Below are 16,814 nucleotides of genomic sequence, written 5' to 3' on the forward strand. Positions count from 1 at the left end.
AAGGACTCTGCAGTGAAGGAGGAAAGAGTGTCAAACAACTGTTCCATTTCCATAGCGACATTTCCAGCCGGCAAAGACATTCTTAGAATAGAGTTTAGAAAATGTACAATAGTCTTGCCTGATTTAGAGCTTTTCCAATTCAGAGTTGAGGGAGCAACAACCGTCCCATCCAGAGGAGTAGAGTTCCTCACCTCGAGGACCTGAAAACACCACCATAAAAACACAGGATATTAATGTTCAATAAACTGGAGTAATGAATGCGTAGAAATCTACTACTAGGCCCATATTAAAAAAGTATCTTAAGAGAAGGAGTGCTGATCTAGGATCAGGTCCCCCCTCGTAATTATTATGATTTAAAAGTCAAAGCCAATCCAAGATCAGCACACCCTATTCCGAGATGCTTTGCAAATTATGGGCCCTGAAACAGAACTCCAATACCTCAGTTTCTTCCCAGACATGGGAGGAAGGGGGTGCAAAGGTTGAGGGCTCCAGTTGGGGCTTTTCTGGAGGCTCTTCCCCTGGGTGTTCTTCTAGAGGCCCAGGGGAAGCAGGCAGTATGTTCCTCAAGGTAGGGGTCCTTACCCACAAAGCCACATCGGCGCTATGGCTCTTCACCCCTTCAGCCGTAGTCTTTATAGTATCAACAAGATTCCCTGTAATAGACATAAATGCAGTCTAAGTCAGGGAGCCATGGTTTGTTAATAGATTACAGTATATACAGTGCCAAGAACAGGTTAGACAACACAATATAATTGCCTATGACTGCATGGCCAAGGCTGAAGCAAAGCTTACCCATCCGGAATTTCTTCACTGCTAGGGCTTGGTCATCATGGTCAACGGCTTCTCCGTCCTCCAAACTTTGAGAAAAAGGGGAAAACACTCAAAATGAGAATAAGCCAGAGACCTAGTCAGTGATGGCGGGTATTGTCATTAGAACTCTCATAGCTAGTTAACTACATTCACTTTAGACAGCGACCTGTTACAATCCACTCCATACATAGGGGTTGTTGAGTATGCAAGTTAGATTGCTCAACAACCCACTTAAACATGTGAGACAATGTGTGCCATACCTGCTAGCATCTCACCACAATTTCTAATGAACTAGACAGCAAATGTACAACTCACACATAACTAACAGACAACTAGTTATGTCAAAAAACAAACTGACTGGTCATCCCTTGTCACCGCCAACTGAAACTAAGCTAAATTATCTAACTAACTTACTACACAACAAATATAATAACAGATAGTTAGCTATTGTAGCTAATATTAACCTTAACTTACCAGTTGATAGGTCTTTTTCTCCTGATCGGACGCCGTTGTTGTATTCCGTGTGTATCAACGTTATCCTGTTGGTCGGGAGCTGGCACTCCGTAGCGGAGATTAGCGAAACCCGTTCCAATCCATTCGTAAAATTTATTGAACATGTTTACCTAGAGAAGTTTAAAACCTCCCGCCCGCGAAAAAAGGTATCGCTATGGTTGCTTCCAACCTGCCTGCCAGCGCAGCCAAAAGTACATAAAGCCACCCAACGTCATTCGGCCGGGGCAAGTAAATCGTAGGTAGTTAGCTAGCTGACCAACACTACTAATCAGGTTACCTTCCCCCTTCCTTCCCTTGAAATGAGTTAGTTATTTAGCTCGCACAGCTAACAAGCTTGAAAGCTGGTTAGCTAAACTAGCTAGCTAACAAGCTGGATGTATGTGGCTTTAGCTACTAGGATTTTAATCAGCACTTGACAGAGTTTAATCACTAGTACCACATTCTACAATGCAATTGATGTTTCTTAAATAACCCAATGTAATACTTCAAATACAAAAATACGGTGTATAAACTCACTAAATGATAACCTCTCCCGCTTCTTCCTCATTCAAAACCACAACATGGCTGAGCTCGAAGTTCAACCATGAAACCTTTTCATTGGATGAGTAACTCGAGTAGATTAAAGTATTCTGAAACGTGATTGGCTGATTGGAGTGCTTTTTTTCTGGCGCTACTTTGATGATGTTCACAGATTTCGACACGCATATTATATTATACACGGATTTTTCTGTTGTGTTCTATTTAGTGTCTGAGATACAAAAAAAACTAGAAGATCGGTGAGTCCATTTTTTAAATTTTATTTTAGAGGTAAATGCAATAAACATTCACATTCCCGTTCTAATAAATAAATATGTATTATGTACAGCAAGAATTGTAAATACAAATTATTTTCCTAACACATTCATATTGAATAACACTCAATGCATTTAGCCAAGAGGCGCATATTTACACCTGCAAATTCATTACAATTTGTTCAGATAATACTATTCCAAGGCCACAAATTTCATACACATATGAACCATTCAGGGTGTTATGTAAGAAAATACAGTACCTGTCAAAGTTTGGACACACCTACTAATTCCAGGGTTTTTCTTAATTTTTTACTATTTTCTATATTGTAGCATAATAGTGAAGACATCAAAACTATGAAATAACACATATGGAATCATGTAGTAACCAAAAAAGTGTTAAACAAATCAAAATATATGTTATATTTGAGATTCTTCAAAGTAGCCACCCTTCACCTTGATGACAGCTTTGCACACTCTTGGCATTCTCTCAACCAGCTTCATGAGGTAGTCACCTCATACATTTCAATTAACAGGTGTGCCTTGTAAAAAGTTAATTTGTGGAATTTCTTTCCTTCTTAATGCGTTTGAGCCAATCAGTTGTGTTGTGACAAGGTAGGGGTGGTATACAGAAGATAGCCCTATTTGGTAAAAGTTAACTGCACCTCAGATTGCAGCTCAAATAAATGCTTAACAGAGTTCAAGTAACAGACACATCTCAACATCGACTGTTCAGAGGAGACTGCGTGAATCAGGCCTTCATGGTCGAATTGCTGCAAAACCAACCATTCTGCAGCGATACACCATCCCATCTGGTTTGCCCTTAGGGGGTATATAATTTGTTTTTTAACAGGACAATGACCCAACACAGCTCCAGGCTGTGTAAGGGCTATTTTAACAAGAAGGAGAGTGATGGAGTACTGCATCAGATGACCTGGCCTCCACAATCACCAGACCTCAACCCAATTGAGATGGTTTGGAATGAGTTGGACCGCAGTGGAGGAAAAGCAGCCAACAAGTGCTCAGCACATGTGGGAACTCCTTCTATAATGTTGAAAAATCATTCCAGGTGAAGCTGGTTGAGATAATGCCAAGAGTGTGCAAAGTTGTCATCAAGGCAAAGGGTGGCTACTTTGAAGAATCTAAAATCAAAAATATATTTTGATTTGTTGAACACTTTTTTGGTTTCTACATGATTCCATATGTGTTATTTCAGAGTTTTGATGTCTTCACAATTATTCTACAGTGTAGAAAAGAGTAAAATAAAGAACAACTCTTGAATGTGTAGGTGTGTCCAAACTTTTGACTGGTACTGTATGTTTCCTATTTTTCAGGTCGAATAGAATGTGCTATTATTTTTGTCATGTACACATCAGGCATGTTGCAAGCATGATTAACTATTTTTAGTTACAATATTCAAAACTATTAACTTTTACAATAATTAACATTTTTTGATTTTACAAAATATAACAACTCTTTTGGTCTATATAAAAACAGTAACAACCACAAAGTTCAGTCATGAACTTATAACATCTGGAGCAAATACATTTACCACAACCCTACATTTTAAAAGTTGTCCAGATTGACCCCCAAAACATGCTCAGCAAAGAATGGGTATGAAGTCATTGGTTTAGACCATCTATAAATAAATTAGAACTTCATAGCAGCCAACCAGGGTTGAGTGGTGAAACCCCTACTGACATCATTGGACATCATTGGACTATGGCTCATCATATAGACAGGATTGCATCTCCAGTTTAAGTGCAACTTGATTTAAAGCGGCCATGGAAAGCCAAGCAATTAGCCCACATGCACATTTATTCAGAATTGGATTCAATTGCCTGCATACTCTGGATCTTATGTTCGTTTGAGATTTCAACCAGTAGGCTCAGAGCTGACAGACCGGAGGACAGGCATTAGAGAAACAACAAACCACAGACACACTGTGCACAGGTGCCATTTATAGATGTAGGATCTTAATTTGAGCCAGTTTGCTGCAGCAGGAAAAGAATCCTGCAGAAACAGGAAATGTGAATTATTATGTGGATTATAATTAATGGACATTACATTTGTAGGGGTTGATCCATTTTCAAAGGACAAACTCCCAAATACATTTTAAAACTCAAACACACTACAAGTTTTACATTTTCTGCATTGCCGGAAAGTTCTCCTGCAACAGGGTGATCAAATTAAGATCCTACATCTGTACTCGAGGGGCTCCCAACTGGCGCACAGGTCTAAGGCAATGGATCTCAGTGTAAGAGGTGTCACGACAGTCCCTGGTTCCTCTCTATTATGTAAAGAGCTTTGAGTACCAGTATCCAGGCTGTATCACATCTGGCCGTGATTGGGAGTCCCATTGGGCGGCGCACAATTGGCTCAGCGTTGTCTGGGTTTGGCCAGGGTATGCCGTCATTGTAAATAAGAATTTGTTCTTAACTAACTTGCTTAGTTAAATAAAGGTTAAATGTAAATTTAAAAACACTGATGTAGTGTGCGTTTGTAAATTCACTCTGGAGTATGGAACGCCGTTTGGGTCTTTATGTGTCAAAAAATATACACGTTCAAATAAGCTTTTAATTTGATACGTCAAATAACACAATTCCATTATGGAATGTTGTGTGTGCTGAATTTGCACGTGCAAGCCAAGCACCACCATTACGATCACTGTCAAAGCTGTACAATACTGTGTTGGTAATAAGTCATTATTTGTTCGACCGAATGGGAAAACGTCTCTGTGAGCATTTGAAATTAGATCAGGATCAAAAGAGCAGGATCAAAAATGTTTGCAAATATCTTTGATGCAGCTGTTATTAGCAACTTCTGGGGTAGCTAGCTAGCTTTAGCTTGGTACCTAGCTAACACCAATGCAATAGTATTATTTGACACATCAAATAGTGTTATTTGACATGTATCTTTTTTGACACGCAAAGACTCATACTGCATTCCATCCTGGAGTGCCAGAGAACGCTCAAACCATTAGTACTAGTTATGAAAATCAAATAAAAAAATAGCAATACTGTTTTCATTTCGACTTTTGCTTTAAAAAGCAGCTCAAACAAAACATGTAAAATGAAATATAGCCATTGAATTCTACCATGCAAATATACTGTGCATTATAGGGAAATAATGCACACTCCAGAATGCCCTTCAAGCCAATCGGAAAGGAGCCTTTTCACCACCATTTTTCTGAATCAAATCCCAGGTATAGTTAAATGTAGTTGGCGAAATAAAGGTGATTCTGATATTCATGTGTTCAGGAGTGGTAAGAGGGGATCTCCTTTAGAGCAGTGTCATAGATGACTGTTGTTGTTAAAAGATAGGAGAACACAAGGACTTCACATCTGCATGACACAAACACCTACAGTCAGTTATAGATTTTAGACTCAGTATTTTTGCGTGTTATTTTTTCTTTCACATCTGTCTACTGTGAGCAATGTAAATCTATAGATCTGTGACCCTATGGGTGAAAACTGCTGTACATTAGTGCTGAGATCAACAGCTTAACAGACAAGCTAAAAAACTCAATACTGGTACAGTACTATAGGTCCATATAATGCCAGAGGGGCAGAGACTGTGGGAGGAGGTGGTGGATCAAGGATCAATGGGTTGTGTACAGTACATAATGATGGTGAGATCAGAGCCTGCATTTATAGCTGATAGTGCTGATCTAGGATCAGATCCCCCTGTATATAATACTATGATCTAAATGGCAAATCCTAGATCAACACTACTACTCTGAGGCTGCAGCCCAATTCAGATATTTTCTCCACTAATTGGTATTTTGACCAATCACATCTAATCTTTTCACATCAGACATTTTTTTAGAGCTGATCTGATTGGTCAAAATAGCAATTAGTGAAAAAATGATCTGAATTTGTCTACATGTGTAAATGCAGTTTGAGACTATGAATACAGATCCTGTGTAGATGGTGATCTGCGATGCTGGCCTGGATGTGGATTCAGTTTGTCCTCTCTGTTCCGAACAGGGACAGGAAGAAGGAGAAGATGTAGATAATATCTAGGTAGATGTTGAGAGTGGCAAAGACGTATTCCTCTGGACTTATTGTGTAGCGCTTGTTCCCCATCAGTAGCTGTGTGTCAAACGCCAAAAACTAAACAGAGAAGCAAACAATTGAAGCGTTAGTACAGTCGTGGCCAAAAGTTTTGAGAATGAAATAAATATTAATTTCCACAAAGTTTGCTGCTTCAGTGTCTTTAGATATTTTTGTCAGATGTTACTATAGAATACTGAAGTATAATTACAAGCATGTCTTAAGTGTCAAAGGCTTTTATTGACAATTACATGAAGTTGATGCAAAGAGTCAATATTTGCAGTGTTGACCCTTCTTTTTCAAGACCTCTGCAATCCGCCCTGGCATGCTGTCAAATTAACTTCTGGGCCACATCCTGACTGATGGCAGCCCATTCTTGCATAATCAATGCTTGGAGTTTTTCAGAATTTGTGGGTTTTTGTTTGTCCACCCGCCTCTTGAGGACTGACCTCAAAATGGGATTAAGGTCTGGGGAGTTTCCTGACCATGAACCCAAAATATCAATGTTTTGTTCCCCGAGCCACTTAATTATCACTTTTGCCTTATGGCAAGGTGCTCCATCATGCTGGAAAAGGCATTGTTTGTCACCAAACTGTTCCTGGATGGTTGGGAGAAGTTGCTCTCGGAGGATGTGTTGGTACCATTCTTTATTCATGGCTGTGTTCTTAGGCAAAATTGTGAGTGAGCCCACTCCCTTGGTTGAGAAGCAACCCCACACATGAATGGTCTCAGGATGCTTTACTGTTGGCATGACACAGGACTGATTGTAGCGCTCACCTTGTCTTCTCCGGACAAGCTTTTTTCCGGATGCCCCAAACAATCGGAAAAATGGGATTCATCAGAGAAAATGACTTTACCTCAGTCCTCAGCAGTCCAATCCCTGTACCTTTTGCAGAATATCAGTCTGTCCCTGATGTTTTTCCTGGAGAGAAGTGACTTCTTTGCTGACCTTCTTGACACCAGGCCATCCTCCAAAAGTCTTCGCCTCACTGTGCGTGCAGATGCACTCACACCTGCCTGCTGCCATTCCTGAGCAAGCTCTGTACTGGTGGTGCCCCGATCCCGCAGCTGAATCAACTTTAGGAGACGGTCCTGGCGCTTGCTGGACTTTCTTGGGCGCCTTGAAGCCTTCTTCACAACAATTGAACCGCTCTCCTTGAAGTTCTTGATGATCCGATAAATGGTTGATTTAGGTGCAATCTTACTGGCAGCAATATCCTTGCCTGTGAAGCCCTTTTTTGTGCAAAGCAATGATGACGGCTTGTGTTTCCTTGCAGGTAACCATGGTTGACAGAGGAAGAACAATGATTCCAAGCACCACCCTCCTTTTGAAACTTCCAGTCTGTTATTGGAACTCAATCAGAATGACAGAGTGATCTCCAGCTTTGTCCTCGTCAACACTCACACCCGTGTTAACGAGAGAATCACTGACATGATGTCAGCTGGTCCTTTTGTGGCAGGGCTGAAATACAGTGGAAATGTTTTTGGGGGATTCAGTTCATTTGCATGGCAAAGAGGGACTTTGCAATTAATTGCAATTCATCTGATCACTCTTCATAACATTCTGGAGTATATGCAAATTGCCATCATACAAACTGAGGCAGCAGACTTTTTGAAAATTAATATTTGTGTCATTCTCAAAACGTTTGGCCACGACTGTACATCTCTCTTTGATAGTTGTCATTGATAGACTGTGTAGTAAATCAGACTATATCGGTTTTACACTTACCATGGTAAACAGTAACGCTCCCAAGGCGCCATAGACACCATGCACCCAGGGCACCTGCAGCACATGACATGTGATATTATATCTATGAAATATCATTTCCAACACATTCAATTAGATCTGACCCAGCTATAGGCTTGGTAGAGACCTCTGTCTAGTTCTTCATGTTAGTCTCCATCTGCATTAACTTATTCATCTAATTAATTATATAGGTTCTGATTAGGGTAGTTTAACTTCTTACTATGTACAGCACTTTGATTAGCAGTCTTCCTGTATGACAATGTGCTCTACAAATAAAGTGTATTATTATCTTACATATCCGTAGGGCAGGGCGATGGCCAAGACCAGTCCAGACACCATCATGACCATGCAGAAGGTAAACAATACTCCTTGGCATGAGGTCACGTCAAACTGAATAGGACAGAAGGGAAGATAGGAGAGAAAAGAGAAGGTAACTTGATCACGAGTTAAAAATAAGAACTTAGAACAATTTGTCATTCATAGTAGCTTTCTTTTAAATTGTAGCAGTTCCTTTTTCGCTGGAGGAACGTTCAGGCAGACTGACCTTAGTTTGGAAGCTGACGAGAGTGACGGTCAGACAGACCATAGCAGTAATACCCAGACACATCACCACTGACTTGGTGTTGTAATAACTATTAAAGGGGAAATATATGTTTGAGAAATGATTTGACAAGTATTTCGTTTCTAAGAAATGACATACTAAAATGGTTATCATACAGTAATAACATTTGAATGACTTATTTTGGTAAATACACAGTAACAAAGCAAAGCTAAAATCTACAACAGTGCAGCAGTGATATGGTGACGTATCGTAAGTCCCTGTTAGTAAGACCATGTATACCTTTGGCATAACTGATTGACACTGACACAGTTTCATGCATGGCTGCCCAACCCTCTTCCTGGAGATCTACATTCCTTTCAGTACAACCCTCATTTAGCATACCTGAGTAGCTCACCAAGACCTTAACTAGCTTTAATATTACATTAGCAGTTTACCTGGCTGCAAAAAACATCATACTAGCCATATCAGTCTGAAGAAGCAGGCATTCAAAGCATAGTGGACGAGACAGACACAGTGAGAAGTAAGACAACAGAGGCAAACCAACTGTAGGCACAGCTATGAAAGACTGTACCTGGATAGCATCCCTGTCATATAGGAGAGAGAGAGGGTCTGCAACAGGAGAGATTACAAAGTAAAGAGACATTACTGAGAAAACCTATTGTAGGTTACACTCAAAGGAAAAGTATGTGAGTCTGAATTATGTGAGGTATTGTCTTCAGACAATGTGTATAAATGTGTATAAATGTTATTGTTTCAAACACTACATGATACTTACAAAGACGGCGAGCAGGATCAGATTCCATGGAAACTGTCTCCTATCGGAAATACAAATAAAACATAGAAGTACTGTCGTTACATTCTGCTAAAATGATACATTCTCTATTATCGTAATAACTGAAGTTGCGTTAACCACACACATTAAAGTGTTAAACCCACCTTGGTCCAGGACAGCAGACGAGTGTAATGTATGTGACAAAGAATACAGCACTGTGTAAAGAAATAAAACGTATATTTTAGTACTTTCAGAATGAAATCAACATAGTAATGATGTATGCAAGATCAAAGCTGTGACTTACTAAGAAGCCCAGTACCATCCAGGGTTGGACTGAATGTAGTTCTTCACTGGTTCACTGATGAAGGAAGCACAAAGAATTGTAAGTATGCGATGTTTGTCCATTTCGCTCAAAGTATTTGGTATATGTGTTTTCTTCATTTTATGTTAAACGTTCCATATGAGTCATCTCAAAACTTGCAGCTTCCTATCTAGTTCCTGTGAATGGTTCATGTCTGGTTCACAGAGTGATGGAGTGTTCTGAATGGTTCATGTCTGGTTCACAGACTGATGGAGTATTACTGAATGGTTCATGTCTGGTTCACAGACTGATGGAGTATTACTGAATGGTTCATCTCTGGTTCACAGAGTGATGGAGCATTACTGAATGGTTCATGTCTGGTTCACAGAGTGATGGAGCATTACTGAATGGTTCATGTCTGGTTCACAGAGTGATGTAGCATTACTGAATGGTTCATGTCTGGTTCACAGAGTGATGGAGCATTACTGAATGGTTCATGTCTGGTTCACAGAGTGATGTAGCATTACTGAATGGTTCATGTCTGGTTCACAGAGTGATGTAGCATTACTGAATGGTTCATGTCTGGTTCACAGAGTGATGGAGCATTACTGAATGGTTCATGTCTGGTTCACAGAGTGATGGAGCATTACTGAATGGTTCATGTCTGGTTCACAGAGTGATGTAGCATTACTGTATCAAAATGTAGGACTTCTGACCAGGCCTGACCAGATAGAACTATTGAAGGGTGAAAAGTAGCATCCATATTCAGAGGTATTAGAAGACTTACCAGAATGTGAAGAGAGCCACTATAGAAAGAGTGACAAGAAGTTGGATCATCAAGATGGAGTAAACCTAAAAGGAGGTCCCGAAAAAACACAACTGTGGTAAAAGCTGAAGGATGGGTCTGGAGAAGTGTAACCACTATGACAGTCATAGACAGAGCTATGGATGCAAGGACTGACCATGCAATATATCAAAATGATAGTTTTAAGCATATTTTGAGGTTTTATAGTAGTTGTTTACATTTACAATGCTTACAAATGTTGGAGTAAAACAAGCTTATATTTTGGGGTCTGATGGGGTGTTAAACAGTTAAACTAAGCTCATGAGGCATTGATAAGTTATATTCTTGAAGAGTCAATAGGTAGACAATACCAGTCAAAAGTTTAGATACACCTACTCATTCAAGGGTTTTTCTTTATTTTTACTATTTTCTACATTGTAGAATAATAGTGAAGACATCAAAACAATGAAATAACACATATGGAATCATGTAATAACCAAAAAAGTGTTAAACAAATCAAAATATATTTCATATTTTAGATTCTTCAAAGTAACCACCATTTGCCTTGGTGACAGCTTTGCACATTCTTGGCATTCTCTCAACAAGATTAACATGGAATGCTTTTTCAACAGTCTTGAAGGAGTTCCCACATATGCTGAGCACTTGTTGGCTGCTTTTCCTTCACGCTGGGGTCCAACTCATCCCAAACCATCTCAATTGGGTTGAGGTCAGGTGATTGTGGAGGCCAGATCATCTGAGGCATGTTTGTGTGAGTGGGTCGCCAATTTATGCAGTGGGGTTGACAATTTATTTACATTATTTTGGGGGTGGAACAAAACATTAAGAGACAAGCTTATTGTATGAGACAATATACAAATGTTTTCTGAAAGATAATTTGAACAATTACATTTGATTGAGTAAATATCAGGTCAATAAAAGAATAACAACCATATTCTAATCAAATAATCCCAATCAAATTGTATTTGTCACATGCGCCAAATACAACAGCTGTAGACCTTACAGTGAAATGCTTACTTACAAGCTCTTAACCAACAATGCAGTTTTAAGAAAAATAAATGTTAAGAAAGTATTTACTAAAATAAACTGAAGTAAAAAACATATTTTTTAATAGCAACAATAAAATAACAGTAACGAGGCTAAATACCTCAACCCAATTGAGATAGTTTGGGATGAGTTGGACCGCAGAGTGAAGGAAAAGCAGCCAACAAGTGCTTAGCATATGTGGGAACTCCTGGAATGCATTTCAATTAATAGAGTTTATTTGTGGAATTTCTTTCATTCTTAATGTGTTTGAGCCAAACAGTTGTGTTGTGACAAGGTAGGGGTGGTGTACAGAAGACATCCCCATTTGGCAAAAGACCAAGTCCATATTATGGCAAGAACATCTCAAATAAGCAAAGAGAAACGACAGTCCATCATTACTTCAAGACATGAAGGTCAGTCAATGCGGAACATTTCAAGAACTTTTAAATTTCTTCAAGTGCAGTCGCAAAAACCATCAAGCGCTATGATGAAACTGGCTCACACGAGGACTGTCACAGGAAAGAAAGACCCAGAGTTACCATTGCTGCAGAGGATAAGTTCATTAAAGTTACCAGCCTCAGAAATTGCAGCCCAAATAAATTATACTTGTACTCCATTACTCTCCTTCTTGTTAAAATAGCCCTTACACAGCCTGGAGGTGTGTTGGGTCATTGTGCAGTTGAAAAACAAATGAATGTCACACTAAGCGCAAACCAGATGGGATGGCGTATCGCTCCAGAATAGTGTGGTAGCCATGCTGGTTAAGTGTAAGTTTAATTCTAAATAAATCACTGACACTGTCATCAGTAAAGCACCCCCACACCATCACACCTTCTCTTCCATGCTTCATGGTGGGATCCACACATGCGGAGATCATCCGTTCACCTACTCTGCGTCTCACAAAGACACGGCGGTTGGAACCAAATATCTAAAATTTGGACTCATCAGACCAAAGGACCAATTTCCACCGGTCTAATGTCCATTGCTCGTGTTTCTTGGCCCAAGCAATTCTCCTCTTCTTATTGCTGTCCTTTAGTAGTGGTTTCTTTGCAGCATTTCGACCATGAAGGCCTGATTCACACAGTCTCCTCTGAACAGTTGATGTTGAGATGTGTCTGTTACTTGAACTCTGTGAAGCATTTATTTGGGCTGCAATCTGAGGGGCAGTTAACTCTAATGAACTTATCGTCTACAGCAGAGGTAACTCTGGGTCTTACTTTCCTGTGGCGGTCCTCATGAGAGCCAGTTTCATCATAGCGCTTGATGCTTTTTGAGACTGCACTTGATGGAACCTTCAAAGTTCTTGATACTTTCAGGATTGACTGACCTTCATGTCTTAAAGTAATGATGAACTGTCATTTCTCTTTGCATATTTGAGCTATTTTTTCCATAATATGGGCTTGGTCTTTTACCAAACAGGGCAATCTTCTGTATACCACCCCTACCTTGTCACAACATAACTGATTGGCTCAATTGCATTAAGGAAATAAATTCCACAAATTAACTTTTAACAAGGCACACCTGTTAATTGAAATGCATTCCAGGTGACTACCTCATGAAGCTGGTTGAGAGAATGCCAAGAGTGTGCAAAGCTGTCATCAAGGCAAATGGTGGCTATTTGAAGAATCTCAAATATAAAATATATTTTGATTTGTTTAACACTTTTTTGGTTACTACATGATTCTATGTGTTATTTTATAGTTTTGATGTCTTCACTATTATTCTACAATGTAGAAAATAGTAAAAATTAAGAAAAACTCTGAAATAAGTAGGTGTGTCCAAACTTTTTTGCCATCTTGGCACTCCTCAATGTCACGATCGTCATAATAAGCGGACCAAGGCGCAGCGGGATATGAGGACATCTTCTTTTATTAGAGATGACGAAACGAACACTTTTACAAAACAAAACAAAACAACAGTGAAGCTACAAACGTTAGTGCATACACAAGCTACAAACGTTCAACATAGACAATTACCCACAAACACCTAAAGCCTATGGCTGCCTTAAATATGGCTCCCAATCAGAGACAACAATAAACAGCTGTCTCTGATTGAGAACCAAATCAGGCAACCATAGACTTTCCTAAACACCTACACTGAACACAACCCCATACATACTACAAAACCCCCTAAACAATACACACACCCTAAACTAGACAAAACACACAAACATCCCCCATGTCACACCCTGACCTAACTAAACTAATAAAGAAAATCAATATAACAAAGGCCAGGGTGTGACACTCAATTGTAAAAAAGATTTTGGAAGCAATAGAAATGTATTTATTCATGACTACATTTGTTTGTGACACGTTTATTCTATTACAGACACCTTAATGCACAGGTGTCAAACTCATTCCACGGGGGGCCGAGTGTCTGCGGGTTTTCGCTCCTCCCTTGTACTTGATTGATGAATTAACATCACTAATTAGTTAGGAACTCCCCACACCTGGTTGTCTAGGGCTTTATTGAAAGGAAAAACCAAAAACCTGCAGACACTAGGCCCTCTGTGGAATGAGTTTGACACCCCTGCCTTAATGCATACTTTTAAATTATATTATGTGAGATAAACATAAAAAAATAAAATGAAAAAATATATACAAACATTTTCCTTAAAGTATTTATTTTAGAGAGTACTAATGCTACTGTCCACATTAGAACAAAACATTACTTAAATACATGTAATTTTGTCCTTCAAACATGTAATTGAAATACTGTAGAATTCTATTCATTCCTATGGAGGACTGCTCTTACTAGGATGTGCCAATATGGCCAACCGGTGGCTAATACATAGCATCAGCAATCCAGGGTTTATATACGTCATTAGTAGTAATGTGGTAGTAATAGCTTTAATTATCGCCTACCTTGCGGATAAAGATCCGCCGGATGTTTTTATCACTCCAGCTGAATTCTGTTAGCATCTCCCCGTCACCAGGACAAGTCCCACTGTAACAGGGGCTGCCGCTGAGGCCCGCTGACAAGTTCAACACACACACACAGTAAATGGGCAGTTATTTTTCTCACTTTCATTGATAGAGAGTGGTGGAGATATGGCGTTTGTTTTTGCGACACTGACATACCTTTCTCACTTGTGCCAGTGGCCTCCTCATAGGTGGGAGGGGCTGGTGGCCCTCCTGCTTCTCCACTTGAAGTGCCATACTGCTTCTCTCCTGCTTCAGCAGCCTTGTTCGCGACTGAAAGCTGGGGGTAAATAACATAAGATCCCCATTCAGGACTAAATAGCTGTCTGTAAATACTTTTTAATAATTGACAGAGAGTTCTTATGAGCCAATCTAACCAACTAAGAAGTGACACTTGATCTGAAATTAGCCCCAACTTGTGAATCTAATTTCATTGTATTTGCTTTGAAAATGTACATTTTTTAACAACAAAAACAATCCACATTTTAAGCAGAAAACACAAATAACTTGCATTCACAATTTGAGGTGAATTTGAAATGTTATCTGATTCTCTGATCGCTGACTGTAAGATGTGGACTGAGATCAGTTCTTAGACAAGTCCTCTGCTGTAGCATAGCTCCAGAACCCCAGACTCTTCCAGAATCAGTGAATTAGACATTACACAACACTGTCCAGATGGCTTATCTGGCCCTGAGCTAAGTACCAAAGAATATGAATATCCATCTCCTGTATCTCTGTACCTCCATATTTCCTGCATAGAAATATAATTAGCAGTCTTATGAGCTAATTTACAGTAATTCGTATAAGTAGGCTAAATATATTTTTATTATTTCATCAGCCTCCAGTCAATGCATAACAGCAACATTTCAGATTTGACATTTAGCACTTGGCTGTGAGAGAAATAGCAATGTGAGACAGAGGAGGAGTAGTACGTCTCTGGAGTGAAGGTAGTGACGCAGGCTAAACACTACCTTTTCTCTATCGCCATACAATCTAGTTTATAGCTGTCATTTTATTTGCCTCTATTCATTCTCTGATGACAATACTATTATCTGCTGCGGAACAGACTTTGCATCATTACTGAGCAACACAATGAGATGAGCTCCACAATAAAGGCACATGAGAGGATGGCAGAGACAGACACACAGCCTATGTACATGCTGCCACAACGCAATAAAAAGGAAAGAAGCTAAGAAACTTATTTGACTATATTCTTGCAGCAGAATGAGCATGGAATGAATAGAGCATAGAATGATAGAATGAGATCTGTAGGATGTATCTGTAAGGCCCTTACCTTGCCCTGGGTCATAATGGCTGTGTTTGGTGTCTGCAGCAGATACTACAATGGTTTATTTATCTCTCTGCTCCAGTCAAAGAAGCTCTGGTTTCCTTTTGTTATTATATCCTTATATGTATCCTTGTTGCCCAGACGTACTTGCAGTCAAAATAAAAGGACTGACACTAGGTCTCTCTCTGCTGTTGCTTCTCTTAGATTAAACCCTTTCTGATGCTGCAGCTTCTTAATCCAACAGCCACGCAGTTAGGATTCTCACAGACCCCCCCCCCCCCCCCCCCTTACCCAAAAAGGAACATTCTAGCAACATCCAGGTGAAGCAGCAGTGCTGTGGGAAGATTGGACTGTACCAAAACGCTTGGCAAAAAGGGGGGGGGGTACAGATGTATCATTGTGTGAGTCAAGTAAGGATAGGGCCAGAGAGAACTGGAATATTTGGTCTGCAGTAAAAAAATATATATAGGATGACGTAGATGGTATTACATGTTCTGAAAGTTGTGTTTACCCTCTACATCCCTGTCAGAAGCAGTTAGGCTATAAATAAAAACAGCATTCATATTTTTCTGTAGTAACTTAAGAGCAAGAAAAAACAAAGTTTAAAATGGTCTATTTTTAGGTAATGCAATGATTCAGCATTCTACGGTTCATTCCTGAACGACTACTACATTCATGAAAATACTAGAATCTCCTACTTGTAAAACATTAATGTAAGACTGTAGAATATGCATTGATGTTATCTATGACAAATCAGTCTAACAGCATCATCACTGCAATTCAAAGGACCACAAAATGGCAGAGGATATTAAAATCGTATTTATTAGATATTTACAACATGTCCTGTTTTACTGAAGGTCCTGGAGGACAAGGATTTAAAAATAAGGCAAGTACCAATGCCTCTCCAAGATGTATTCAGGTCTGACAAGTCCCATACAAGTTCTGTTTCTATAACAGCTATTTAAAAAAAAAAGGAAATGATGATGAAATGATCCACAACAAACCATTCATAATATATTTTCCTTACACTGACAATGTATAATGTCAATTGATTGCAAAGTTACAGCTGAAACTGAATTGATACACTGAAGTACTTGTTATGTAATATTAGACTGGGTGATATTTATGCCGGAGCAAGCAGTTGTGCTAGTGATGGAAGCCTTGTTCTGCCCTGGCTGAGAGGTACACCCTGAACAACCCTAGTGATGGAAGCCTTGTTCTGCCCTGGC

At 39.5% G+C, this 16,814-nt stretch overlaps 1 protein-coding gene across 1 annotated transcript; it reads right to left on the minus strand.

Annotated features, from left to right (window-relative positions):
• Positions 1 to 3,344: 3,344 nt before the first annotated feature.
• Positions 3,345 to 15,814, minus strand: LOC120059121 (protein lifeguard 2-like). The gene is made up of 12 exons (XM_039007933.1): positions 15,592 to 15,814; positions 14,457 to 14,577; positions 14,241 to 14,350; positions 10,336 to 10,400; positions 9,552 to 9,605; positions 9,412 to 9,462; positions 9,251 to 9,290; positions 9,047 to 9,084; positions 8,458 to 8,545; positions 8,208 to 8,303; positions 7,896 to 7,949; positions 3,345 to 6,226 (listed from the first exon to the last, which is right to left on the minus strand). The coding sequence occupies exons 1-12, from the start codon at positions 15,604 to 15,606 to the stop codon at positions 6,074 to 6,076; spliced, it is 885 nt and encodes a 294-aa protein (XP_038863861.1). The 5' UTR covers positions 15,607 to 15,814; the 3' UTR covers positions 3,345 to 6,073.
• Positions 15,815 to 16,814: the final 1,000 nt, after the last annotated feature.

The sequence above is a fragment of the Salvelinus namaycush genome, chromosome 14, assembly GCF_016432855.1.
Source record: "Salvelinus namaycush isolate Seneca chromosome 14, SaNama_1.0, whole genome shotgun sequence".
Lineage (NCBI taxonomy): Eukaryota > Metazoa > Chordata > Actinopteri > Salmoniformes > Salmonidae > Salvelinus > Salvelinus namaycush.